The sequence below is a fragment of the Coregonus clupeaformis genome, chromosome 10 (assembly GCF_020615455.1).
Source record: "Coregonus clupeaformis isolate EN_2021a chromosome 10, ASM2061545v1, whole genome shotgun sequence".
NCBI classification, from domain to species: Eukaryota; Metazoa; Chordata; class Actinopteri; order Salmoniformes; family Salmonidae; genus Coregonus; species Coregonus clupeaformis.
This window is the reverse complement of record NC_059201.1, coordinates 45470701-45498028: the sequence shown is the minus strand read 5'-3', so window position 1 is coordinate 45498028 and position 27328 is coordinate 45470701. Positions and strand designations below refer to the sequence as shown.

The 27328-nt window shown below is 40.3% G+C and overlaps 1 protein-coding gene across 13 annotated transcripts in view; it reads left to right on the top strand.

Annotated features, from left to right (window-relative positions):
* Positions 1-3340: 3340 nt before the first annotated feature.
* LOC121575045 (calcium-dependent secretion activator 1) overlaps positions 3341-27328 on the top strand; it is a 155384-nt gene continuing 131396 nt past the window's right edge. For 4 of the 13 annotated variants that reach the window (XM_041887838.2, XM_041887835.2, XM_041887837.2 and 1 more), the window contains exon 1: positions 3355-4450. In XM_041887838.2, the coding sequence (XP_041743772.1) occupies positions 4103-4450 (348 nt within the window). In that variant the 5' untranslated portion in view covers positions 3355-4102. Of the gene's footprint in view, positions 4451-27328 lie in introns of all 13 variants that reach the window. The other 9 variants (XM_041887843.2, XM_041887842.2, XM_041887839.2 and 6 more) reach the window with 7 other exon arrangements.

Genomic DNA, 27328 nt, shown 5'->3' with positions numbered 1-27328 from the left:
AATTTTGATATCATGGCTGGTCAGTCCTTGCATCCATAGCTCTGTCTATGAATTTGAGAGTGGTTACATTTATCCAGGCCCATCCCTCAGTTTTTTTTAACCAAAACAGAGGTAGGGCGACACTTTGTTATTATTTCAATTAAGGAATTAACTTGAATGACCTTGATCCAAATATATTTTTGGTAACACTTTACAGGACATTATAAGAGGGTCATACAGCATGCTCATGTCGTGACGTGCCTTTCATTATTGTGATTACTATTATTTATCGAATAATGACCTACTATGTTTAATTGTTACTAGATTAAATTAATCATGTAACAATTAACTAATTAGGAATTTGGGGCACCACGGGAAAAGTTGTTTAACGAGTTACCGTTTCCCGAATTAACTCTATCTAGATATCTCTTATCATTTAACAGTCATTTATGAATAATTTACCTCATATCAGTCTCATTCTGAAAGTTGTAGGCTCTTTAAGTCTGCACAAACCCAGATCTTATTGATCGTTCCGTACCATACAAATTGATTTAATTACTTATTTACTAACTAATTAAAAATTATAACACAAGATACAAACACATACACGGTATAGGTAGGGATTAGAAACTTAATACAATGAAAATGGGTCCCTAGCGGACTAACACAATATGACACTTGTTACAAAAGATGGCGAGTTAAAGAGAGAGAGAGAAACACTTGGAAACACATGGACCTAAGCTCATAGTCATCCTAATACTTTGCCAGAACTGCCGCCCGTTTGGTAAGAAGTAATGCATGTATTTACGTGTTTGTCTTCGTCGTCTCTGTTGGACCCAGGCCTTCGTGGGAAGGGTCGATTGGGCCTTCTCTTTTTGGATGGCCTTTTAGATGTAAGGCTCAGATGTAAGGCTCAGATTGTCCACAAGAGGTCACAATGTCCTTCTTCTTAGTCGTCTGTTTACCTTCACTCGTTCTGGAAGTGGTCTTCTGAGGACGGCTAATCAGCCGTGTCGATGATCCCCTATGGGGTGATGAGAGCAGCGTAGTAGACGATGGTTTGAAGAGAGTAACAGGATGGTCCCACTTAAATTCACCTTCTTAGATACAGTACTTAGAACAGCTACTCAGCCGTAACATTGATTGTTAGTGGAGGCAACTTTGTCGTCTTCACCTCGTGTTGATTTTCAGGGTCGGACCAATATGGACAACAGCTGCAGCTTGAGGTCAATCTAGCCTGATCTGATAATTATCTCAGTCTTTTATGCACTCTGGTAAAGAGGGGCATTTCCGTCATACTGACACGCTCTCTGAGCTCCCTCGGGCGTGGCTAGTTACGAGGCAAAAGTATTATTATCACTATGATTTTGTTAGAAAGCTAAAATCACATTCCTATCTTCACGGAAACATTGTCTTCCTCCTTGATATTTTCTACACAAGGTAAAGGATGTAAATCTGATATACACAGTGTAAAAATCTCTTTGTCACAATGTTTTCGTTATAACCCCTTTATACAATTTTTTAGGACATCACAAAATATACATTAATTTTCCATATTCCATTTCTCAATCATTCCCAACGTTTGGATGTTGAAATATATTGTTCCAATGTTCATTGTTGGATGTTGACGTTTTTGGGCGGCAAAAGTCTCTGAAACAAAATACATTCCTTTCACCATACTACAGTGCCAGAGATAGATTCTCCTCTCTCTAATTTATGGCAGTATTAAGGTGTCAAAACCGGCCCCCCCCCCCCATCCATAACACATCTTACAATGCATAATAACTGCTTTACACCTATAACAGTACATATCATGTAATGTTCATGTTACAATATTTTTCATACAGAGCTACCAAGGATGTCTACAGAATAATGGCACCAAAGCTACTAAGGTTTACTTGGTTAAGTCAGTATTATACAAGGCTGAGTAAAGCCATAATGATGTGTTTATATGAATAGCCTAACTGAAATGAACAATCCTAACAGGCAGGGACAGGAACTGATGCGTTCTTAATGGCGTTGTAAATAATAAATGACTTAAAATTGTCTTGTTAGTGTTGTTGTGCATGTCTTACCATGTGTCCCAAATGGAACCCTATTCTCTATATAGTGCACTTATTTTGACTAGAACCCTATGGGCCCTGATCAAAAGTAGTGCACTATATAAATAGGCTGCTGTTTGGTATGCATGTCTTAGGCCTACTCATATCTACAGAGATCAACACTGATTTCTCATTTGAGAGGATTTTTAATCTGCAGGAGCAGTAGGTTATGTTTACCGTATGTTATTCCTAATGGTAATTATATTGCCTATCTGTGTTGAGTAATGGTAATATATCCACCACTGTCACTGACTGCATACACTCCTCTACATATTTATTTGGACAGTGAAGCTAAAACGTTTAATTTGGCTCTATACTCTAGCATTTTGGATTTGAGATCATACCCCCAATACATGCTAAACTTCTATTGGGCACAACATAATCTGAAACACAACCAAACAAACTGCAAATGCATCCAACAAGTTTTAGTCACAAGCTTGATGTAGTCATTGTGTGCTAGGAATGGGACCAAATACTAAACTTTCGACTACTTTAATACACATATAAGTGAATTTGTCCAAACACCAAATGGGGGTACTAGATACATAAAGTTATTTCATTTCTGAATGATAAAACAGATAGCCTATGTATGAAAATACCCCAAAATAAAATATTAAATTCTGTACTGTGACCTCATATAAAACATTTGATCTCAAATCCAAAATGCTGGAATATAGAGCCAAATTAAACATTACATGCTGACTACACCGATTTTGTCCACCCACACCAGATGCGATCAGGACACGCAGGTTGAAATATCAAAACGAACTCTGAACCAACTATACTAATTTGGGGACAGGTCGAAAATCATTCAACATTTATGGTAATTTCGCTTGCTACATTGGGTTGTTATTTTACCTGAAATGCACAAGGTCCTCTACTCTGACAATTAATCCACAGATAAAAGGGTAAACCGAGTTTGTTTCTAGTAATCTCTCCTCCTTCAGGCTTCTTCTTCTTCTTTGGACTTTATATGGCGGTTGGCAACCAACTTTAAGGTGTATTACCACCACCAACTGTACTGGAGTGGGGACCTCAGTTCATCTTTCAATCACCCACATGGGTATATGCTCCTAAAAACCAATGAGGAGATGGGAGAGGCGGGACTTGCAGCGTGTCAGGCGTCACAAATAGAACGAAGTTGTTGACGTCCGCGAGCAGTGTAGAAGAAATTATTGAATTACATGTATGTGTAAATTTCTTTTTCAATGCTCTCGCACATAACGCCAGCGGTGTGGTCAGCATGTTAGCTTCACTGTCCAAACAAATACATATAGGGGAGTGTATTTACATGTACCTTAGACCTCAACTGAATTGAATTGTGAATTCACTTAAATTAATTTGAAATGGAATATGTGAAACAATTTAGGCCTTCTGTGAGCTGCACAGTGGATACAGTACACTGTAACAAAACATCAACAAATACAGAGGTCAATAATCGACATTCGTTCAAAGTCAACGGATTTACCCCCTGCTTCACGCGAACCACCGAAGGCATTTACATTTTTACATTTTTGTCATTTAGCAGACGCTCTTATCCAGAGCGACTTACAGTTAGTGAGTGCATACAGCACCGTGGCCGGTTCCTCTTCTCGCACCTGTGCCTGTTCTAGAGCTCTGCTGACAGGAAGAGGCCATCGCTCGCGCTTTTCATTGAAGGAGCTGCTTTCACTCATAAGCGCCCCCCTCCCTCCTTCCTTCTCTGGCATCCGAGGCGGAGATTGAAGAGAAAATACAGAAAACACGTAGGCAGCGACGAGTCCGTGGTGCAGGCTGAGATTGATGTGCTGTGTCTGTGCGCGTGCAGCATCTCAGCTCTCTCTCCATGCATAAGTTGTATTTTCTGGCATCCTTCAGAAAAGGCTCAACAAATTCAGGTGTCTTTCGATTCGAGGATTATATTCAATTCTAAAGCAGATACCGGTTTAAATTCAGTTTAGGTTACAATCCGAATTCTTATCAATTTCAAAATTGTTCAGAATAGGAGTTCTGCGAGGCTACATCCTCTGTAAGGCAGCAAGATGTTGGATCCGTCATCCAGCGAGGAGGAATCGGATGGTGGGATGGTGGAGGAGGAACACCATCACAAGGAGGCATCGGCACCCCAGAGCGGAGCCCGCATCTCTCCAAGCCGGACCAGCGAGATCTCCGGCGGGCTTGCGCCCAGCAGCAGCAGCCGCAGTAGCGCTCGCCCGACCAGCCCGAGCCCGTCAGCTGCCAGCGAGCAGGAGAAGGTGGAGGAGGCGAATTTGCTGAAGGAAGAAGAGGAGCGCAAAAAGAAGTTGCAACTATATGTCTTTGTGATGCGGTGCATTGCATATCCTTTCAATGCAAAACAGCCCACCGATATGGCGAGGCGACAACAGAAGGTAAGCCACCCACCGTGGAAGGGACGTAAATCACAACATGTAAACGAATAGCCTACTTTTCACATCCATGATTAGCTAGATGCTCTCATACAGGACCTGCAAAAAGGCCGGATAAAGGCTACATCAATAATAAGCCTATACCATCCCACAAACTCTCACTAAATAGCCTACCATCAAATCACAGCAACAGCTATACATTGCAAACACCGACCTTCTCCTTCATACACTGTTTACATGAATGTAGAATGTAGCTGAATTCAGCCATGCATAGGCTAATGCAAGGATTTGAAGCGCAGGCAGCTATGATGTGGGTTCGTATGGAACCGTCATAGCACTGCAGAGCCATGCAGATGGCTGTTAGATAAAACATTCGGTTCTACACACACAGTCATCAACGGCAGGGCCTGGCACATCATCCAAACCATGCACCGAGCACCGTGTCATTTATACATTTCTATTGCGGAAGGGAATATGTTGAATATAACCAAAATAAAGAAGTGTTATTGCCTTTCTAGGCATCACCATAGTCATGTGACTAGTTTTCATTCGAGGTCTAGAGCTGTGTGTGCTATTCTGGTTGTTGGATGAAATTGTAGCCTTTTTGCGCCAGTACTTGCCGGGTTCATTCATTTTCCCAAGGTGACTTATAGTAAGACCCAAACGTCCAGACAACGTTGAAAAACATTCGGAAGGCCTGCATATTTTCTGTTTAGCGGGGATAATACAGGCAGCATATAGCAAAGGCCTAATACATTTTTATTCATAGAAATTCAATTATTTAATCCGTTTCTGTTAATATTTGATTTGGTCACGTGTCCACAATACGTGCCATATCTACTGTTTAGATAGGGCCATTTTATGGTTTATTTCTCGCCCTGTTTGGTGAATACATTCAACCTTAAATATGTACCTCATATTTATTTTCAAAAGTTTTAAACTGTTCCTATACCCTCTAAAAGGGTTATTGTGGATTTGACAGTAGCTTACAAGCAGCTCGGTGGCAAGTACAATTCTGTATTTCATATTACAGTACACCTAATGTACTATATATAAGGCATCAAAGCAAGTAATGACACACAGTACAATAGTGTAAAATTGACTCTATTATACTGTAAAAAAAAAAAATTGTTCATGCTACTGTAATCGAAATGAATGGATGGATAATTTAATGAAATTCATTGAGGGGAGGAGTTTGTATTTCACAGTATTTTACTGTAATTATAAGGTTGGCTGCTAGGTGAAATGTTTACACATTACAGTATATTAATAAATATTAATAAAGGCTTCTAAACTGGCAGCAACTACAGGGCAAAACAGACCAAAAGGACATGGTAAAATGCTGAACCATTTAAGGTTGAAGGTTTAAGGCTTGCTGCCTCTCCAATCTGTACCCTACACAAGTTAATGGGGCACTATAACCACATAGGAGTTAAATTGGTACAGCATTCTTACTCATGGGTGCAACAAATATAGCCTCTCACAAGGCACGCCTCAAAATATGTTAATGAGACAGAAACAACAATACCATGCAACCACTAGTGGTCAACGTTTTTTTTTGCGCTTTGTGGGGTGGAATTACAGTACCATTCGAAATACAGCAATTATTTGCACCGCCACACCATTTTCCCACAATGCACCATAATTTATAGTATACTGCTGTAAAACATTTCAGAGTATTTTACTGTTGATAATACCCACAATTACTGTATCATTTACAGTTTTCTGTTACAGTGTAGGCTACCGTGTTGGCTAGATATGGCGGTTTTGAGAACATATTGTACTGGTGTCTGTCGGTGGACACTTATCAACGGTCATGGGATGCTGCCCAACCAACGCAACATGTCCACAAGATAAACAGAAAAATATATAATGGTTAACGGAATAACGGTTTCTTCAATATTACAGAGCATTCGGAAAGTATTCAGACCCCTTGACTTTTTCCACATTTTGTTACGTTACAGGCTTATTCTAAAATTGATTAAATAGTTTTTTCCCCTCATCAATCTACACACAATACCCCATAATGACAAAGCAAAAACAGTTTTTAGAAATGTTTGCAAATTTATAAAAACAAAAAAACTGAAATATTACATTTACATAAGGATTCAGACCCTTTACTCAGTACTTTGTTGAAGCACCTTTGGCAGAAGCCTCCAGTCTTCTTGGGTATGATGCTACAAGTTTGGCACACCTGTATTTGGGGAGTTTCTCCCATTCTTCTCTGCAGATCCTCTCATATTCTGTCAGGTTGGATGGGGAGTGTCGCTGCACAGCTATTTTCAGGTCTCTCCAGAGATGTTCGCTCGGGTTCAAGTCCGGGCTCTGGCTGAGCGCTCTGGAGCAGGTTTTCATCAACGATCTCTCTGTACTTTGCTCCGTTCATCTTTCCCTCAAACCTGACTAGTTTCCCAGTCCCTGCCACTGAAAAACATCCCCACAGCATGATGCTGACACCAACATGCTTCACCGTAGGGATGGTGCCAGGTTTCCTCCAGACGTGACGCTTGTCATTCAGGCCAAAAAGTTCAATCTTGGTTTCATCAGACCAGAGAATCTTGTTTCTCATGGTCTGAGAGTCCTTTAGGTGCCTTTTGGCAAACTCCAAGCGGGCTGTCATGTTCTTTTTACTCAGGAGTGGCTTCCGTCTGGCAACTCTGATTGGTGGAGTGCTGCAGAGATGGTTGTCCTTCTGGAAGGTTCTCCCATCTCCACAGAGGAACTCTGGAGCTCTGTCAGAGTGATCATCGGGTTCTTGGTCAAGGAAGAGTCTTGGGGTTCCAAACTTCTTCCATTTAAGAGTGATGGAGGCCACTGTGTTCTTGGGGACCTTCAATGCAGCAGCATGTCTTTGGTACCCTTCCCCAGATCTGTGCCTCGACACAATCCTGCCTTGGAGCTCTACGGACAATTTCTTCGACCTCATGGCTTGGTTTTTGCTCTGACATGCACCATCAACTGTGGGACCTTATATAGACAGGGGCCTTTCCACATTTTTAAACATTTTACATTTTAGTAATTTAGCAGACGCTCTTATCCAGAGCGACTTACAGTTAGTGAGTGCATACATTTTCATACCCAAATCATGTCCAATCAATTGAATTTACCACAGGTGGACTCCAATCAAGTTGTAAAAACATCTCAAGGAAGATCAATGGAAACAGGATGCACCTGAGCTCAATTTTGAGTCTCATTGCAAAGGGTCTGAATACTTATGTAAATAAGGTATTTCTGTTTTTTATTTTGTATACATTTGTAAACATTTCTACAAACGTGTTTTCGCTTGGTCATTATGGGGTATTGTGTGTAGATTGATTAGGAATTTGTATTTATTTAATACATTAGGTGGAAAAGGTCAAGGGGTCTGAATACTTTCCGAATGCACTGTACATCACTACATTTAGTCATACCCATTGTAATTAAGATTTTGATGCATGTTGTGGATGAGTGTGTATCTATCAATGGTTCCTATGATAAAAAGCAAAACTATTGACCGATGGTGAATAGCTATAATCATATCAGTTTGCATAATGGTGTGATTTTGTAAGCACTAACGGAGGCTAACTCCACCATGCCTCGTTGGCCAAAGCCTATGGGGAAATTAAATTTTTTTTTGTAGGGTTTTTGGATAAATGCTGAAAATACAGTCTGTGGTAAACACAGGCTTAGGAGATCTTAGGGTAACGTGGGGTAACTATCCCCCCGGGGTAACTACATGTCACGATCGCTGAGAGACGGGTCGGACCAAGGTGCAGCATGAAAAGCGTACATGTTTATTAACTCAATAAACATAAAACAAAACAAGAAACAACGTAACGTGAAGTCCTCAGGCTATACACATACAAGCCTAAACGGAACAAGATCCCACAACTAAGGTAGGCAACCAGGCTACCTAAGTATGAGCCCCAATCAGAGACAACGAGCGACAGCTGTCTCTGATTGGGAATCACACCCGGCCACACATAGAAATACAACCTAGATCTACCACATAGAAATATACTAACATAGATCTCAACAGAAAATTCACACCCTGACCCAACCAACAAGAGTTTTCTCTATCAGGGCGTGACACTGCAAGTTAAGTCAACGGTACCTAAATAAATGTCCAAAATCCAAAATGTAATTAGTGCAATTAGCCTGTGGTATTAGCATTATATTATCTTATTACCTCCACCCACCTAGTGCACACACCCACACCAATAGAACTCGCCAGCTTGTAGTCCTAAAAAACAGAAATTAGTTAGCATTTTCTACCTCTGGTTCGTTAGCCATTCCAGTTGGGCAAATGAATGGGGAAAGAATGTGGTTTTGAGATATACGCCAAAAATAAGGCCTGAGGTTAACACAGGCTTAGGATATATTTTACGTTTTGTTCTATGAGATAATATCAGTCAGTTAACATCACCTTTATGATTTATGAAGCCTTTATATGCGTTAAGTGCTTGTTTTGATTACATAAATGCTTGAAAATATTCACCAAAAGCATGATGGTCATGCTTAGGCAAACAAACTACAATTCAGGCTGTAACACAACAAAATGTGGAATAAGTCAAGGGGTATTAATACTTTCTGAAGGCACAATAGGTCTATGTTTCTTATTTTGCCTCAATGTTGCAATAACCCCACTCTACACCGTTGGTGTAATATTTAATTTTCTACTGTCTTACATTAATTTCACTAGCCTATATTAATCATTTTCCAAAAAGAATATCTACATACAGTACTTCCTGTCATGTCAGAGACGTTGCACCACAAGAGGAAAATGTCAATGTTGTACAGCTCTCATAAATATCTGTCTGTTCTTCAATGAGGCACAGCACACATTCAGGCTACTTCCCAAATGGCACCCTATTCCGTACGACACTACTTTTGACCAGAGCCCTATTGGGACGAAGCCTCAGTTAATTCCTGTTCACTCAATGGCAGATGAACGCTCCTTCATATCTCTGATGACTCATGTGAGTCAGTCAGCACAGCACTGCATTGTACCCAATGATGGGATAAAGTGCATTTAGCATATTTACATATTATTATCTCCTATTAGAGGAGGCTGGTGAGCAGGTTGACATTTATTGGGATGAATCTTGTGCTGGAGGCAGAGCTGAGCGATTTCCACTAGATGGGCCAGCTGCAAAGTCAAAATTGGCTGTATATTGTAATAATTCATGAAAACAAAAAAGTACTTTTTGGTCTTAATTTAAGGTTAGGGTTATAAGCATATTGTTAGCAGTGTGGTTAAGGTTAGGGTTAAGGTTAGGGTTAGGTTTAAAATCGGATTTTATGAATTTGTGGCTGTGACAGCTAGTGACTACCCTTCAGAGCTGCTTCCAGTACATGAGTCATCCCAATAAATGCCAACCTGCGGCTGGTTTGGGGTGGACGGCTCATAATAATGGCTGGAATGGAATGGCATCAAACACATGGAAATGTGATTGGTGTGTTTGATACCATTCCATTAATTCCAATCCATTACTATGAGCCCGTCCTCCAATTCAAAGAGCCACCAGCCACCACTGTCTCCTATCCCCATCACTACTAGCATCAGTGGTGTATATGAATGTATAAACTGTATCTATAGGTATGTCAATCCTATTGAATGGAAGCCACCACAGTTCCTATGGAGTGCATTAAACATAGATTGAATGGAAGCCACATACAGGTCTCTGTGATCCTTTATTAGAGATGGTGCCTTTGATAATGGAATGCAAGCAATTCTGAGGCCTGTTGACATGATGGGTTTCCAGCTCAATAGCATATTGTACATTCCCTGTATGCACGAAATGTGTATTTGTATTTATAATGGATCCCCATTAGCTGCTGCCAAGGGGTCCAGCAAAATGAAGGCAGTTCATACCATTTTAAAAACATTACAATACATTCACAGATTTCACAACACACTGTGTGCCCTCAGGCCCCTACTCCACAACTACAACATATCTACAGTACAAAATCCATATGTACGTGTGTGTATAGTGCGTATGTTATTATGTGTGTGTATGCATGTGTCTGCGCCTATGTTTGTGTTGCTTCACAGTCCCCGCTGTTCCATAAGGTGTTTTTTAATCTGTTTTTTAAATCTAATTTTACTAATTGCATCAGATACTTGATGTGGAATAGAGTTCCATGTAGTCATGACTCTATGTAGTACTGTGCGCCTCCCATAGTCTGTTCTGGACTTGGGGACTGTGAAGAGACCTCTGGTGGCATGTCTTGTGGGTTATGCATGTGTGACCGAGCTTTGTGCCAGTAGTTCAAACAGACAGCTCGGTGCATTCAACATGTCAATACCTGTCACAAATACAAGTAGTGATGAAGTCAATCTCTCCTCCATTTTGAGCCAGGAGAGATTGACATGCATATTATTAATATTAGCTCTCTGTGTACATCCAAGGGCCAGCCGTGCTGCCCTGTTCTGAGCCAATTGCAATTTCACTAAGTCCTTTTTTGTGGCACCTGACCACACGACTGAACAGTGGTCCAAGTGTGACAAAACTAGGGCCTGTAGGACCTGCCTTGTTGATAGTGCTGTTAAGAAGGCAGAGCAGCTCTTTATTATTATTATGACTTCTCCCCATCTTAGCTACTGTTGTATCAATATGTTTTGGCCATGACAGTTTACAATCCAGGGTTACTCCAAGCAGTTTAGTTACCTCAACTTGCTCAATTTCCACATTATTTATTACAATATTTAGTTGAGGTTTAGGGTTTAGTGAATGATTTGTCCCAAATACAATGCTTTTAGTTTTAGAAATATTTAGGACTAACGTATTCCTTGCCACCCACTCTGAAACTAACTGCAACTCTTTGTTAAGTGTTGCAGTCATTTCAGTCGCTATAGTAGCTGACATGTATAGTGTTGAGTCATCCGCATACATAGACACTGGCTTTACTCAAGGTAAATATTGCAATCCTTCAGCTATTCATGGACCTGTGACCAAAAACAAGCTACAAATTGACAGTACCAAAACAAATGATCTAATGATTCTGTCTCTTCGCAACAAAATCTACAGAGCTGGGAAAATTGTATCCCCCATATAAATAACATTCTATTGGTAGCAAGAATTTTGTATAATAATTTAAATTGAAAAATTCAATGTTTTGGATCCGGCGTCGTTTTGCGTATCAGTTCATAAACACTATGCCATGGAATTGGTACGTCAAAAATCTCTTCATAACTATTTTGCAATCCATATGGGATGGCTGTCAATTCGTTGGTCCTGAAATGAAACTGGTATACTTTTTTATTTATCAAAATTTTCTTTAACCAATTATATTCTTTAATGCAGGGCCGACAGACAAGTTCCTTACTTTTTTTCCCCCTTCCACTTTCCTCTTCCATTTTTGCGGTAATGCTGCAATTATTTGGTTGTAATTTTGGGTAGAGCAGACATTTCCAGATGTTTTTATTAGCTGCATGTGCGACATAACTCCACCAGTCCTTCCTATGATATAATTTACAAAGATTATACCTTTTTTAAACATTTTTTTCCAAAAATAATGGTTTTTTATCAATTAGTATATTTGAGTTTAACCACAATATTTGTTACATTATTTGTTCTGTCGTTTCTGGAGGATTAAATTGAAATTGCAACCAACTTTCTATGGCTTGTTTTAGAAATAGTGATATTTGGGAGATTACTTCCTTTTCAAATAACTGAAAGTGAGAGGTTGTAATCTGAATAAAGGGAAAAAGGCCATTATTGAACATGGGGTGAGACAATTTTACTAATTTGCTAGAGAACCAGTTTGGATTTAAGTATAACTGTTGTATGACTGAAGCTTTTAGTGATAGGTCTAATGCTTTAATGTTAATAATAGTTTCTGTCCTCCGAATTAATATTCATTATATAAATCATTTAAAAAACTGTTCGCTAGGCATAGGCAAGACCATAAGCAAATAGGTAAACTGGAATAATACTAAAGAGTTAATCAGGATGATTTTTCCACAAATAGACAGGTATTTACCTTTCCATGGTAGCAAAATCTTATCTATTTTTGCTAACTTTCTATTAACATTTATTGGATTGAGATCATTTATTTCATTTGGGATATGTATTCCGAGTATATCCACATCACCATCAGACCATTTTATTGGTAAACTACATGGTAATGTAAAATGTTTATTTTTTAGTGATCCAATACGTAATACAGTACATTTATCATAATTTGGTTGTAATCCAGAGAGGTTAGAAAATGTATCTAGATCCTCTATGAGGCTGTGGAGGGATTCAAGTTGTGGATTTAAAAGAAAATATGAATCATCAGCGTACAATGACACCTTTGTTTTTAAGCCCTGGATTTCTAATCCCTTGATATTATTGTTGGATCTGATTTTAATAGCTAACATTTCGATGGCCATAATAAATAGATATGCCGATAGTGGACAACCTTGTTTTACTCCTCTTGACAGTTTAAAACATTCTGAGAAATAGCCATTATTTACTATTTTACACCTAGGGTTACTATCAGTGGCGGCTCCTCAAAAAATTCTCAGGGGGGGCAATTTTTCTGATGATTTAGGTGACCTACACACATTTTAAAAAAGATATGTCCAGCAACAACATGAAGACAGGGGCAGCATATAAGTCAATACCAGAAGCATTTATTGACTGATCTCAAAAGTGTTGGCTTACAAAAGCAAAATAAGTTATCACAGTAAAAATAATCAAGGGTGTTCTTTCACATTCCTCAACACTGCATAAACAATATGCATTTCCATAAAACACCTCATCTAATTGTGCCACAAAGTTGACAAGTCCAAGAAAAATACCAGGGTTGGTGGAGCCCTCAGTTTCATCTTTGCCTCGCAAAGCTAACTCAAACACTCCGCAAAACTTCACACACTGGATTAGCCGGCTGAGGATGTGGCGGTTCTTGCTAACCTCATCGTTGTGGCGGCGGACAGCTAGCCTGTATCCCTCATCCAGTTGAGTAGCAATGTTCACTCTCCCCAAAGCAGACAATCTCAAACAGCTATCCATGTGGGTCTTTGACAGCTCATGTTTCTTAATCTTTTCTGAAAGATGGTGCATGTCCGTTACACCAGTCGCTGTCCAAGCGGTGCTGTCTGCCGTGCCGCCTTCAGGGTGAAAGAGTAAGCAGGGGTAGCAGAAGACTGCATTAGCTACATCGCAGCCTGCTAGCCAGGTTTTTCGTTCGTACCAATTTTTGGAAAATCCTCGGGTGTGGGACTTTCCCCCTTTAGTAGAAACCTGTTGAATTATTAAATTTGGTCTGGGAGGTCCTAATTGTTTCGTTGCCAATTTATCTTGATTTGTTCGCCCGACAAAAAGGAACTTATTTCAAAGAGACAATCGAGTTGCACTGAACGCTAGCCATCTTGACAGTAGTACGTGAATTGATTGACGCTGCTACCCGCTCTTTTCTTAGTTACGTTCATGGTTATGTTACGTATGACGAAAGCGCGTAAGTGCAAGCCCTCCTGGAACCCATAGAGATTGTATTGAAAGCTCTGATATTTGAAAAAAAAAGATTTTACATGAGAGTCTATGAGAGACTTCTGGGGCGATTTTCAACCTGACTGAAATCGCCCCAAAAGGGGCGGGGCCATTTGAAGCACGACTTTAGCCTGATTGGACATTTAGTGGCAGATCAGACGTCTAGATTAGAACACTGATAACTACTGTTGCCGTGATATAATTGATTAGAAAAAAAATCCCTTCCTTTTCCCGTTTGGCAGTGCGTCGCCCATATCGCCCTAATGAACACACCGCCCCTGGTTACTATACATGATTTTAACCAATTTTATAAGAGATTCTCCAAAATTTAAATGCTCCAGGCATTTATATATAAATTCCAGTCGTACTTTATCAAATGAAATGCCTTTTCAAAGTCTGCTATGAATAGCAGGCCTGGTTTCCCAGATTTCTCATAGTGTTCTATTGTTTCCAGTACTTGCCTTATATTATCTCCAATGTATCGTCCATGTAAAAAACCTGTCTGATTAGAATGAATAATGTCCGACAATACCTTTTTAATTCTATGCGCTATACATTTTGCTAGAATTTTTGCATCACAACACTGAAGTGTAAGGGGCCTCCAATTTTTAAATGGACTGGATCTTTATATTTCCCACTTGTATCCTGTTTCAGTAATAATGAAATCAGACCTTCTTCTTGAGTGTCTGATAATCTACCATTTACATAGGAGTGGTTAAAACATGCTAATAACGGTCCTCTGAGTATATCAAAAAAGGTTTGGTATACCTCGACTGGTATGCCATCCAACCCTGGAGGTTTTCTGGACTTAAAGTATTTAATTGCATCCAGAAGATCCTCCTCTGTAATTTCACCATCACGTGAGTCTTTCTGTGTGGCTGTTAAGTTTACATTATCAATAGAAAAAGAATCCCTACAATTAGCTTCAGTTAGAGGAGATGGAGGCGACTGAAATGAAAACATATGCTTAAAGTACTTTGCTTCCTCCTTCAAAATACAATTTGGTGAATCATGGGTGAATCCGTCATTTGTAACCAGTTTCAGTAAAGATTAAAAAATAATTTGGTGCATTTTTCCCTATATTACATTCAGTTTGCTTTATTTTTATAATATATTACACTTGATCTTTCTTGAATAAGTTTCTCCATTTCTTTTTGTTTTTCCTATAATTTATTTGTATTGTTATCTATCTGTTCTGTTAGACCTTCTATTTCCTTTGTTAGTATAGACTTTTTTGACCTAAATTGCTTTTGTTTTTTGAGATGAGTACTGAATTGCATGGCCTCTAAAGGCACATTTAAAAGTGTCCCATACAATAAGGGGATTTGCTGTACCTATGTTGGAAAAAATCAGTTATAATTTCCTCTGTCCTAGTTAAAAACAAGTTATCATCCAATAGGCTTTGATTAAATTTCCAATATCCTCGCCCACGTGGAAATTCAGTAAGAGGAATGTATATGCCAATTATATGATGGTCCGACCGCATTCTGTCCCCTATCAACACTTTTAAAACTTTTGGTGCCAACGAGAATGACACAAGAAAGAAGTCAAGATGACTAGCTTGATTGAGTCTCCGTCATGTATATCTCACTAGGTCAGGATATTTAAGCCTCCATATATCTACTAGTTCTAATGTATCCATGACATTCATGATTTCCTTAAGAGCATGAGCATAGTTTGAAGTGTGATTTCCTTTACGGTCCATTGAGCTATTTAAAACAGTATTATAATCTCCCACCATAATAATAGAGTTTTGTATTGCTTGCAGGGTTGATAATTTATTATATATATTGTCAAAGAAGTGTGGATCATCATTATTTAATAATTAATAATTAATTATTGTAATTATTTATTTGGTCCGTAAAGGTTAATTAGCCATATCTGTTTATGGTCCAATAACATATTTAAAATCATCCATCTACATTACAGATCTGTTTGGACAATTTGCACATTCTGAATCACTGTTAATTAATATCATCACCCCTTTTGAGTTTCTTTGCCCATGGGAGAAGTATATTTCACCACCCCAGTCCTTTTTCCACACAACTTCATCTAGAATTGTTGAATGAGTTTCCTGTAAACAATAGATATTATATTCCTTCTCTTTGAGCCATGTACATATTGTTCTTCTTTTGTTATTATCTGCTAAGCCATTACAATTATAACTGGCTATACTTATTTCACCACTTACCATAATGAGATACAAGTTTCAAATCTATTTATCATAATATATGTTTGTAAATTTACCAATAAAAAATACCATAGTGATTGAGTGTCCATATACAGTGAGGGAAAAAAAGTATTTGATCCCCTGCTGATTTTGTACGTTTGCCCACTGACGAAGAAATTATCAGTCTATAATTTTAATGGTAGGTTTATTTGAACAGTGAGAGACAGAATAACAACAAAAATATCCAGAAAAACAAATGTCAAAAATGTTATAAATTGATTTGCATTTTAATGAGGGAAATAAGTATTTGACCCCCTCTCAATCAGAAAGATTTCTGGCTCCCAGGTGTCTTTTATACAGGTAACGAGCTGAGATTAGGAGCACACTCTTAAAGGGAGTGCTCCTAATCTCAGCGTGTTACCTGTATAAAAGACACCTGTCCACAGAAGCAATCAATCAATCAGATTCCAAACTCTCCACCATGGCCAAGACCTAAGAGCTCTCCAAGGATGTCAGGGACAAGATTGTAGACCTAAACAAGGCTGGAATGGGCTACAAGACCATCGCCAAGCAGCTTGGTGAGAAGGTGACAACAGTTGGTGCGATTATTCGCAAATGGAAGAAACACAAAATAACTGTCAATCTCCCTCGGCCTGGGGCTCCATGGAAGATCTCACCTCGTGGAGTTGCAATGATCATGAGAACGGTGAGGAATCAGCCCAGAACTACTTGGGAGGATCTTGTCAATGATCTCAAGGCAGCTGGGACCATAGTCACCAAGAAAACAATTGGTAACACACTACGCCGTGAAGGACTGAAATCCTGCAGCGCCTGCAAGGTCCCCCTGCTCAAGAAAGCACATATACAGGGCCGTCTGAAGTTTGCCAATGAACATCTGAATGATTCAGAGGAGAACTGGGTGAAAGTGTTGTGGTCAGATGAGACCAAAATGGAGCTCTTTGGCATCAACTCAACTTGCCGTGTTTGGAGGAGGAGGAATGCTCCTCCCTTCCCTCAGCCAGGGCATTGAAAATGGGTCGTGGATGGGTATTCCAGCATGACAATGACCCAAAACACACGGCCAAGGCAACAAAGGAGTGGCTCAAGAAGAAGCACATTAAGGTCCTGGAGTGGCCTAGCCAGTCTCCAGACCTTAATCCCATAGAAAATCTGTGGAGGGAGCTGAAGGTTCGAGTTGCCAAATGTCAGCCTCGAAACCTTAATGACTTGGAGAAGATCTGCAAAGAGGAGTGGGACAAAATCCCTCCTGACATGTGTGCAAGCCTGGTGGCCAACTACAAGAAACGTCTGACCTCTGTGATTGCCAACAAGGGTTTTTCCACCAAGTACTAAGTCATGTTTTGCAGAGGGGTCAAATACTTATTTCCCTCATTAAAATGCAAATCAATTTATAAAATTTTTGACATGTGTTTTTCTGGATTTTTTTGTTGTTATTCTGTCTCTCACTGTTCAAATAAACCTACCATTAAAATTATAGACTGATCATGTCTTTGTCAGTGGGCAAATGTACAAAATCAGCAGGGGATCAAATACTTTTTTCCCTCACTGTAGCTGTACCATGATATTTGCAATGTTACTAAGTAACCCTCCAATTGTTCTCCAGTATTCCCCCCGCTAAAGCCCCTCCCCATCCCAAGTTGTGTTGTCATCCCAGTGATCAGCATACAACCCCCGTTCCCCCGGATCCCTAGGCCCCCCGAGAGGCCAGGACCCATCCTTCGAAAACAGCACACAAAACAGAAGCAGGTCAACCGCCAAAAGCATTTCCAATGCTCTCACCTCAATATATATATACACTATGTGAGAGTGTGATTTGAAGGGCTAGAAGGCCGGTGACGACGAACGCCGAAGCCTGCCCGAACAAGGAGGGGAGGCAGCTTCGGAGGAAGTCGTGACACACTACCGTTCAAAAGTTAGGGGTCACTTAGAAATGTCCTTGTTTTCAAAAGAAAAGCAATTTTTTTGTCCATTAAAATAACATCAAATTGATCAGAAATACACTGTGGACATTGTTGATGTTGTAAATGGCTATTGTAGCTGGAAACGGCTGATTTTTAATGGAATATCTACATAGTCATACAGAGGCCCATTATCAGCAACCATCAGTCCTGTGTTCCAATGGCACGTTGTGTTTGCTAATCCAAGTTTATCATTTTAAAAGGCTAATTGATCATTAGAAATCCCTTTTGCAATTATGTTAGCACAGCTGAAAACTGGCCTTCTTGAGACTAGTTGAGTATCTGGAGCATCAGCAATTGTGGGTTCGATTACAGGCTCAAAATGGCCAGAAACAAATAACTTTCTTCTGAAACTCGTCAGTCTATTCTTGTTCTGAGAAATGAAGGCTATTCTATGTGAGAAATTGCCAAGAAACTGAAGATCTCGTACAACGCTGTGTACTACTCCCTTCACAGAACAGCGCAAACTGGCTCTAACCAGAATAGAAAGAGGAGTGGGAGGCCCAGGTGCACAACTGAGCAAGAGGACAAATACATTAGAGTGTCTAGTTTGAGAAACAGGCGCCTCACAGGTCCTCAACTGGCAGCTTCATTTAATAGTACCCGGACCAACATATATTCTTTACATCAACAACATAGCAATCACTTATATACACAATATTATTCCCAGCCTTTGGAACTTTGGTTTTCCTAGATATGGCTACTATATTGTGATCACTACATCCAATGGATTTGGATACTGCTTTCAAACAAATCTCTGCATGCAGTTGTACATTTTCTAAGGGGTCATGAACTGTATAGCCAATCAGTGCTAGACTAGGACTGAAATAGGTGGTGGTACTCATTTTAGGTGCCAAAATTGTTTACATTTAGGTGCAGGAGCTCCACAATACTTTTGAGCTAATATTCTATAAGAGGAACAGGAGCTCAAGCAGTGGAACATTTGAGGTGCTGGTACTCAGCTCCGGTGAGCTCCTGCCCAAGTCGAGCACTGTAGCTAACCATGTCTGTATGATGATATAGAGTTACCAAATCCACTGGACACTGAGCAGAGGGTTTTTTATTGAAATAAAGGTTGAAGTCAGATATTACTGTAAGTCATTAATGTTAATTCTCAACTTCTAGATAGGGAACTGATAAGCCAGACAGACACATTTACCAGTCATTACCGTATTGCCTACCTACACTTTGAGCCCCACAGGTGAACCACACAGTGGAACCATGGCTTCATCACAAATGGCACCGTACTCCCTATATAGTCCACTACTTTTGACCAGAGCCCTATGGATCCTAGTGCACTATATAGGGAATAGACACAGCCTCTGACTCAGTCTACTCATAAATGTCACTACCGACTGAGACCATTAGCTAAAAGATTAAATCATTGCTCTAAACTTAACTGATCTATTGTTGTGACTGAGTTTGTCGTGGGACTTAATAAAGATAGTCTTTTCTATGGCTCCAGATTGAAACCTCACTCAAAACTCACTGATATAAAGGAATTTGAGACAAGAAATACAGAATATGAGATTTTGTGATTTTCTGTAACAATCATTTCTGTCGTAGGAAAGGAGTAAAATGACAGGTACTTACCCAGCACTACAGATGGAACAGGAGGTTCTCCAGAACCCCTTGTTTCAGATATTACCTTTTAAAGAAGGAAGAACATTGATCACCGATCAAATACATTTAAAGCTATAATGTTTTTTAATGTTTTTATATTTATAATTGTAGTCGTCATCCATTTACACACGATTCATTCCTCAAAAAAACAAACTGTTGTGTAGTCATGACCCTTTCTCATGAATCCATACTTACATTTATAATTGTCGTTAAATATATTTTCCATTTGGAAGCCCATTGATAAACAACCCAATGGCTCGCAATTCTTCATAATTGCCCGATGGTAGATACATACAGAAATAATATACAGCCTATAGCTTTTTCCTATAGTTCCAGATTAGTCACAGGAATAGGATGAAAGCATTTGGGTAATGAAAGGACTTGAAAGCCCCTCTGTGTAGCTGCCTGGCGGAGGAGAGGAGAGGAGCAGCTAGACTGCAGCATCATAATCCGTTATTAGGACTTGTGGTTGGCACACCAACAGAACTGTTCACTGGGGCTATCAGTATGAAACAGGCCTGGTTACAGACAGACAGAGGAGGCAGCGAAGGCAGAGGAAAATGAGCCGGACTGTTGCTCCTTGAAGTGCAGTGCAGTGACCCTGTGAAAGACACAACATAATGGGGCAATTACTGACTGTCGCTTCCTTTTGAGGCCCGTGAAAAATAATTTATTCAGTCTGAAAGCTCTTATTCTCTCTCAGCTAAAGGGAAAGGTGGCATATTGTAAACAATGCTGCTGTGCTGTGCTGTCAATGGGTGTGTTATTAAACACCAAACATGTTTGAGTCAGTGTGTATGCATATTCATATAGTATAGACGTATGTGCATTATTCATACGTTACATTATTTCAATGCAGACGTGGGTAGTAACATGCTACAAGTAACGCGTTACATGTACTCAAGTCATTCTTTTTAGGAAGTAGTCATTTTCTAGTTACTCTGTCGGCTATACTTGTACTCTAACCAGGGGCGCAACTTTGGTTTTAGAAGTGGAGAGGACATAATATTTTTGTTATTTTTGTTATTTCTGTCAGATAAACACTCCAAATAGCCTACCTGACCGCTCGGAGGCGTCCGCATGGTCCTAAAGCACACCGTTGCCTCGTTTGTATCACATTCCAATTATACAACTGGGGGGGACAAAAATGCAATTTCAGAATGTGGGAGGGACATGTTGGTTGGTAAACAGTTTATAATAGCAATAAGGCACGTCAGTGAGATCAAATATTGGAATAATGCTATTTTCTATCTAGACTATGTAACTGATGAAAAAACAGATGACTTCCTGAATCTGTTAGTTCGTTATGTAGATTATTTATGATGCACACAGCCTAAGCAGAATAGGCTATCATCTGTCGGGCAGCAAGAGCGCGCAGCTGTCAACTGGTTGTCCGTGGAGCAGCACACAAAAGAACGACAGTGGTCTGGTAGGTAGGAAAGACGTTTCAATTTATGACATATACCAGTAAAGGCTAAGGCAACAATGGGTATGCTTTGGTCTGAAGTTTGCCTGGAAACCTGACGTTGAATTGCATTAAATTCTACAACGGGCAGAAATTAGCATTTGAATCAGGAATGTTTCCTCTCACGACCTCTACAAGCCAGAATGTTGAATCAAATTATATTTTAACTAAGGCACTACTTAAACAGTTGTCTGTGTGGTTAGTCCTTTTGCAGGTAGGAATCTGAGACAAAATATCCACAGGAAAGTATAATTAAATCAACTTTTCAAAGCGCTGGTAGTGCGTTCAGATTTCTATCACCTGAAGCATGTACACAAGATGATAATATATGTACGCCATGCATGCATACTTGCCGAGCTCGTGCATGTATTTACATGGTTCTGCGCATGCATCAGCTGATAGAAATCTGAATGCACTACCAGCGCTTTCATAAGGTGATTTAATAATACTTTTCTGTGAATATATTGTCTCACATTCCTACCTGAAAAAGGACCAACTGCACGGACAACCGGTAAAGTAAGTTAAAATATAATTGTATTCAACATTCTGGCTTGTAGAGCTTGTGAAACAAATGTATGCCATTAATCTCAGACTGTGAACCAGAGGTATCTCAGTCTGATTGTCAGGCAAGTCTGAAGTCTTGGTTAAATCTTTAATCTTTGCGATGCACAATTCAGTCATGTGCTGTTTGAATTACATTTTGTAAGGCTTTCCCAAAAAACCTTCCCAATTAAATGTTGATTGCAAAGTAGACCTACCTGGCAGAATGATATCATGATGATTTGTACTGTATCAATCGGATCGGATCGATTTGTTTTGCAAACTCTGCCATCATATGTGCATCGCTGTACATTGTAGCCTACAGTAGGCTACAGAAACACCGCTAACCAAACACAACTGTCTCTTGCTATGTGCGCAATTAAATTAAAGGGCAACTACACACGAATGCGATGTTATTAATCGTTTTTCATGTTTTTCAGTCAAAATAGCCTATTCTGTGAGTTTGTCTCTGAGTTGCACTGTCTGTCAACAAGTGGTGCTGTCATGGTGCTGGCAGGTTTAAATATTACATTCATTTATTATCAATTGCACTAAGTTGTTGTTCTTTTAGTTTGCTGTCAGTTTACCATAAGGTGTAAAAAATTACCTAACACAATTTGTAACTAGTACCTAAGTAGTTTTCTGACCGGACACTTTTTTATTCTTACTTGAATAGTTTCTTAAGAGGGCTACTTTTGCTTTTACTTGAGTCAATTACATTCTAAGTAACAGTACTTTTACTTAAAGTGGAACTGACAGCGTTTTAACTACTTTGCAGGTATGTGTAACAAGGTGAGTAGGACGGAGCCAGGCACAGGAGGTGTGAATCAAAGAATAAGGTTTATTTGGCCAATACAGCAGTCCGCAGCAATGCGTAAACCAAATACAGTGCGACTTAAATGCGTACTGGGAAAACACAACACACAGGTGAATAACCCGGCGATAAAAGTAACATAATGCTCAACACGAGCTAGCAACACCTTCACATGGAACAATAACACACAAAGACATGGGGCAGTAGAGGGAATAATTATACAGAGACTGATGCAGGAATATGTACCAGGTGTGTGTGAAAAACAAGACAAAACAAATGGAATGATGAAAAGAGGAGCGGCAGTGGCTACAAGGCCGGTGATGACGAACGCCGAAGCCTGCCCGAGCTAGGAGATGAGGCAGCTTCGGAGGGAGTCGTGACAGTATGAAACAAATAGACAATCATAATATCAGTCAAAAATATCAAATTCCTAGTTTATGCTACAAAACCAACTTTATAAGAGGTTTTAAAAATAGGTTATATTTGACTCAACATTCCATGATGTACACGAAGGCATTTTTGGCAGAATAGATGGATGCAGTTCAATGCATGATTAATATAATTAATCAATACATTTCTTGGTAGTCCACAATTTTTTGCTATCAGATTGTTAATCAAAGCTGGCCTGGTACATTGTTTGCTGCCTCCATTCGGGATGCACTGTTTCAGTTTCAATTACTCTGGGAATGTCAATACAATCAAACTAGCAAGGGCAATGATCACAAGTCAGTCATAACGTGGCTAATATGCTAGCATATCTATTTATGTAGCAAGCTAAAAACACAAAGCCTAACATTAGCTAGATAGCTAGCTAGCTGCTAGCACGACGTCATGTCATTGGAAGAGTGGGTGAGTGAGTGACTTTTTCCCCTCATATCGTTTTTTGGTGGCTACACAGCTAGAGATGCATGTGTCATTTGGTTAGCTAGCAAGAAATGAGAATCCCTTTGCTAGCTAGCTAGCTATGCTGAACAACTGTTATTCAGTTAGCATATCTCTTGTGTTTTCAAATTCACTCTGGCTAGCTATCTACTCCGATTTGAGAGCACTATTGTCTGAGTGTGCCAAAGCGCAGAATAACTGATGAATTGACGAACGCGCAAGACCCACTGAATATGACCTGTGTCAGTAAACGTAGGCAAAAAAAGTTATAGTTAGTCACGAACGCTCTATATAACATGTAAACAGCCTAACCAGCTCTGCTAGGGCGAGTAAAATAGTCAGTGAGGTGTTCTCTCATTTGTGTCTGGAAGTAGCTAGCTAGCAAGCTAGCCAACTTTAGCCAGTTAGCTTGGGTGCTTGGTTGGGACAACACATGCATTAGCAGGCAAGCTGCAGAAGGACAAGCAGGCTGTTCCCCATCATTTATCAGTGCAATTTTGATGGTCAGGTAGCTGAAAAAGTTTGAGAGGGTTTATCTAATGTTCCTTCTTTAGATTTTAGCTCATCTTGCCTTGGCTAGCATTAGTTGTTGATCTTGTTGTTGTTGATGTGCGTATATGATGTGCATATAGGGAAAGATAGCCTACATTTTGATGGTTGTTTGATCAATAGGTCTGTAAAGTTCCCAAATGTAAGAGAACTCCCGTGGTATTTAGCTACATATTTGCAGAAATCTATTCAAGTGTATTTTGTGGCTTTTGCCAAATGCGTTCTAATTATCTAAAGTCACGCTGTTGCAACTGCCTGTAAACACACAGTCCAGTTCAAAGTGAATGATGGCAGGCCCTTGTGGCAAATGGCTTGTTTGCCTATAGGCCTACTGTACCTCTGATTGGCTATGGCGTACCGGTCTGCGTAGACTCCGGTCCTGGGGGAGACAGATGTTTTTATTCGGTTTTATTTACTGCAGTATCTATTAATTGTCCAAACGCACAGCCGCTTTCCCACTCTATATTGCTATAGAATTTTCACAAATGCCTTAGTATACATAATTCCCAAACATTCTAAGAATTTATGAAAATGACCATATCTAAGTGCTCGCTTGTCAGAAAATGTTTTTAAAAAAGTGTCCGATTTTAATAAGATTTCATGTTGCTAAAATGCTGTTAGTTCCACTTTAAGTACATATTTTCAGTACTCTACCCACCTCTGTGACAATGCCTCTATGGCTGGACTTTCTACTAGAGTTTATTTGGGTATTAGGGATGTTAGTGGATTACTCACACCAAATTCTACCTTAGTATGTGAAGGGGGGGTGGGTGCAATGCTCAGTGCAGGGTCCCTCTCTCCATCCCTCCCTCCCTTCATCCATCCATCTGAGAAACACCAATTCCCTGCAGTTGAGACTATACTCAAACTTACATCAACCCATCTGCTTATAAGTCGCTGACTCTCCACAATAGACCGTCATCAGATGAGCTAAAACCCTAACTCCTGGGTCCATGCGCCCCACCACTGCTCCACTGCTACTCCTCTGCTGCCTGGGAACGGGGAAACAGGAGCAAGGGAGCTATGCAACGCAAGCCTGATGATTTCATTGTGAACCAGATTGGGATGCAAATCAGTGGCGCATTGAGAGCTTGATTAAATTAGCATTCTTATAATATAGTAGTCAAGCCTCTATTCACTTCGCTCCTCCAATCCTCCGCTTGCCGATTGGTCCTCACGGGTCTTGTAATGATGCTGGTGAAAATGTGCCAAAATGGCTTTTTCTGGAAATAGTATGGAAATTAGCATGGCTAGTGTTTGTGTGTTTTCTTTTGACTTTGGAAGTTATTATGGGACAGAATGTGCATGTTGATATCTACAGCGGGGTCCGAAATTATTGACACCCTTGATAAAGATGAGCAAAAATTACTGTATAAAATATATAATTCAAATACTGAGCTACATGTAACTGCCAAAATAAAGGAAACACCAACATAAAGTGTTTTAATAGGGCGTTGGGCCACCACGAGCCAGAACAGCTTCAATGCACCTTGGCATTGATTCTACAAGTGTCTGGAACTCTTTTTGAGGGATTCGACACCATTCCTCCATGAGAAAGTCCATCATTTTGTGTTTTGTAGATGGTGGTGGAGAACGCTGTCTCAGTTGCCGCTCCAGAATCTCTCATACGTGTTTAATTGGGTTGAGATCTGGTGACTGGCATATGGTTTACATCGTTTTCATGCTCATCAAACCATTCACTGACAACTCGTGCCCTGTGGATGGGGGCATTGTGATCTTATGGGGGCATAGCCACAGTAGCCAAAATAATGGCCTGTCCAGCATTTTTATACATTACCCTAAGCATGATGGGATATTAATAATTACTGCTTAATTAACTCAGGAATCACACCTTTGTGGAAGCACTTGCTTTCAATTTACTCAAGTGTTTCCATTATTTTGGAGAATAAGAGCACTTCCTCCCAGCTGCCCACTGCACTGAGGCTAGGAAACACTATCACCACCGATAAATCTACAATAATCGAAAATTTCTACGGCTGGCCATGCTTTCCACCTGGCTACCACTACCCCGGCCACCAGCTCTGCACCCTCCGCTGCAACTTGCCCATGCCCCCCCGCTTCTCCTTCACACAAATTCAGACAGCTGATGTTCTGAAAGAGCCGCAAAATCTGGACCCCTACAAATCATCTGGGCTAGACAATCTGGACCCTTTCTTTCTAAAACCGAAATTGTCGCAACCCCTATTACTAGCCTGTTCAACCTCTCTTTCGTAACGTCTGAGATCCCCAGAGATTGGAAAGCAGCCGCGGTCATCCCCCTCTTCAAAGGGGGTGACACTCTAGATCCAAACTCTTACAGACCTATATCCATCCTGCCCTGCTTTTCGAAAGTTTTTGAAAGCCAAGTTAACAAACAGATCACCGACCATTTCGAATCCCACCGTACCTTCTCCACTATGCAATCCGGTTTCCAAGCTGGTCATGGGTGCACCTCAGCCACGCTCAAGGTCCTAAACGATATTATAACCGCGATCGATAATAGACAGTACTGTGCAGCCGTCTTCATCGACCTGGCCAAGGCTTTCGACTCTGTCAACCACTGCATTCTTATTGGCAGACTAAATAGCCTTGGTTTCTCAAATGACTGCCTCGCCTGGTTCACCAACTACTTCTCAGATAGAGTTCAATGTGTCAAATTGGAGGGCCTGTTGTCTGGACCTATGGCAGTCTCTATGGGGGTGCCACAGGGTTCAATTCTTGGGCCGACTCTTTTCTCCGTGTATATCAATGATGTCGCTCTTGCTGCTGGTGACTCTCAGATCCACCTCTACGCAGACGACACCATTTTGTATACATCTGGCCCTTCATTGGACACTGTGTTAACAAACCTCCAAACGAGCTTCAATGCCATACAACACTCCTTCAGTAGCCTCCAACTGCTCTTAAACACTAGTAAAACTAAATGCATGCTCTTCAATCGAACGCTGCTGGCACCCGCCCACCCGACTAGAATCACTACTCTCGACGGGTCTGACCTAGAGTATGTGGACAACTACAAATACCTAGGTGTCTGGTTAGACTGTAAACTCTCCTTCCAGACTCACATTAAGAATCTCCAATCCAAAGTTAAATCTAGAATCGAGCTTCCTATTTCGCAACAAAGCCTCCTTCACTCATGCTGCCAAACATGCCCTCGTAAAACTGACTATCCTACCGATCCTTGACTTCGGCGATGTCATTTACAAAATAGCCTCCAACACTCTACTCAGCAAATTGGATGTAGTCTATCACAGTGCCATCCGTTTTGTCACCAAAGCCCCATATACTACCCACCACTGTGACCTGTACGCTCTTGTTGGCTGGTCCTCACTACATATTCGCCGCTAAACCCACTGGCTCCAGGCCATCTATAAATCACTGCTAGGCAAATCCCCGCCTTA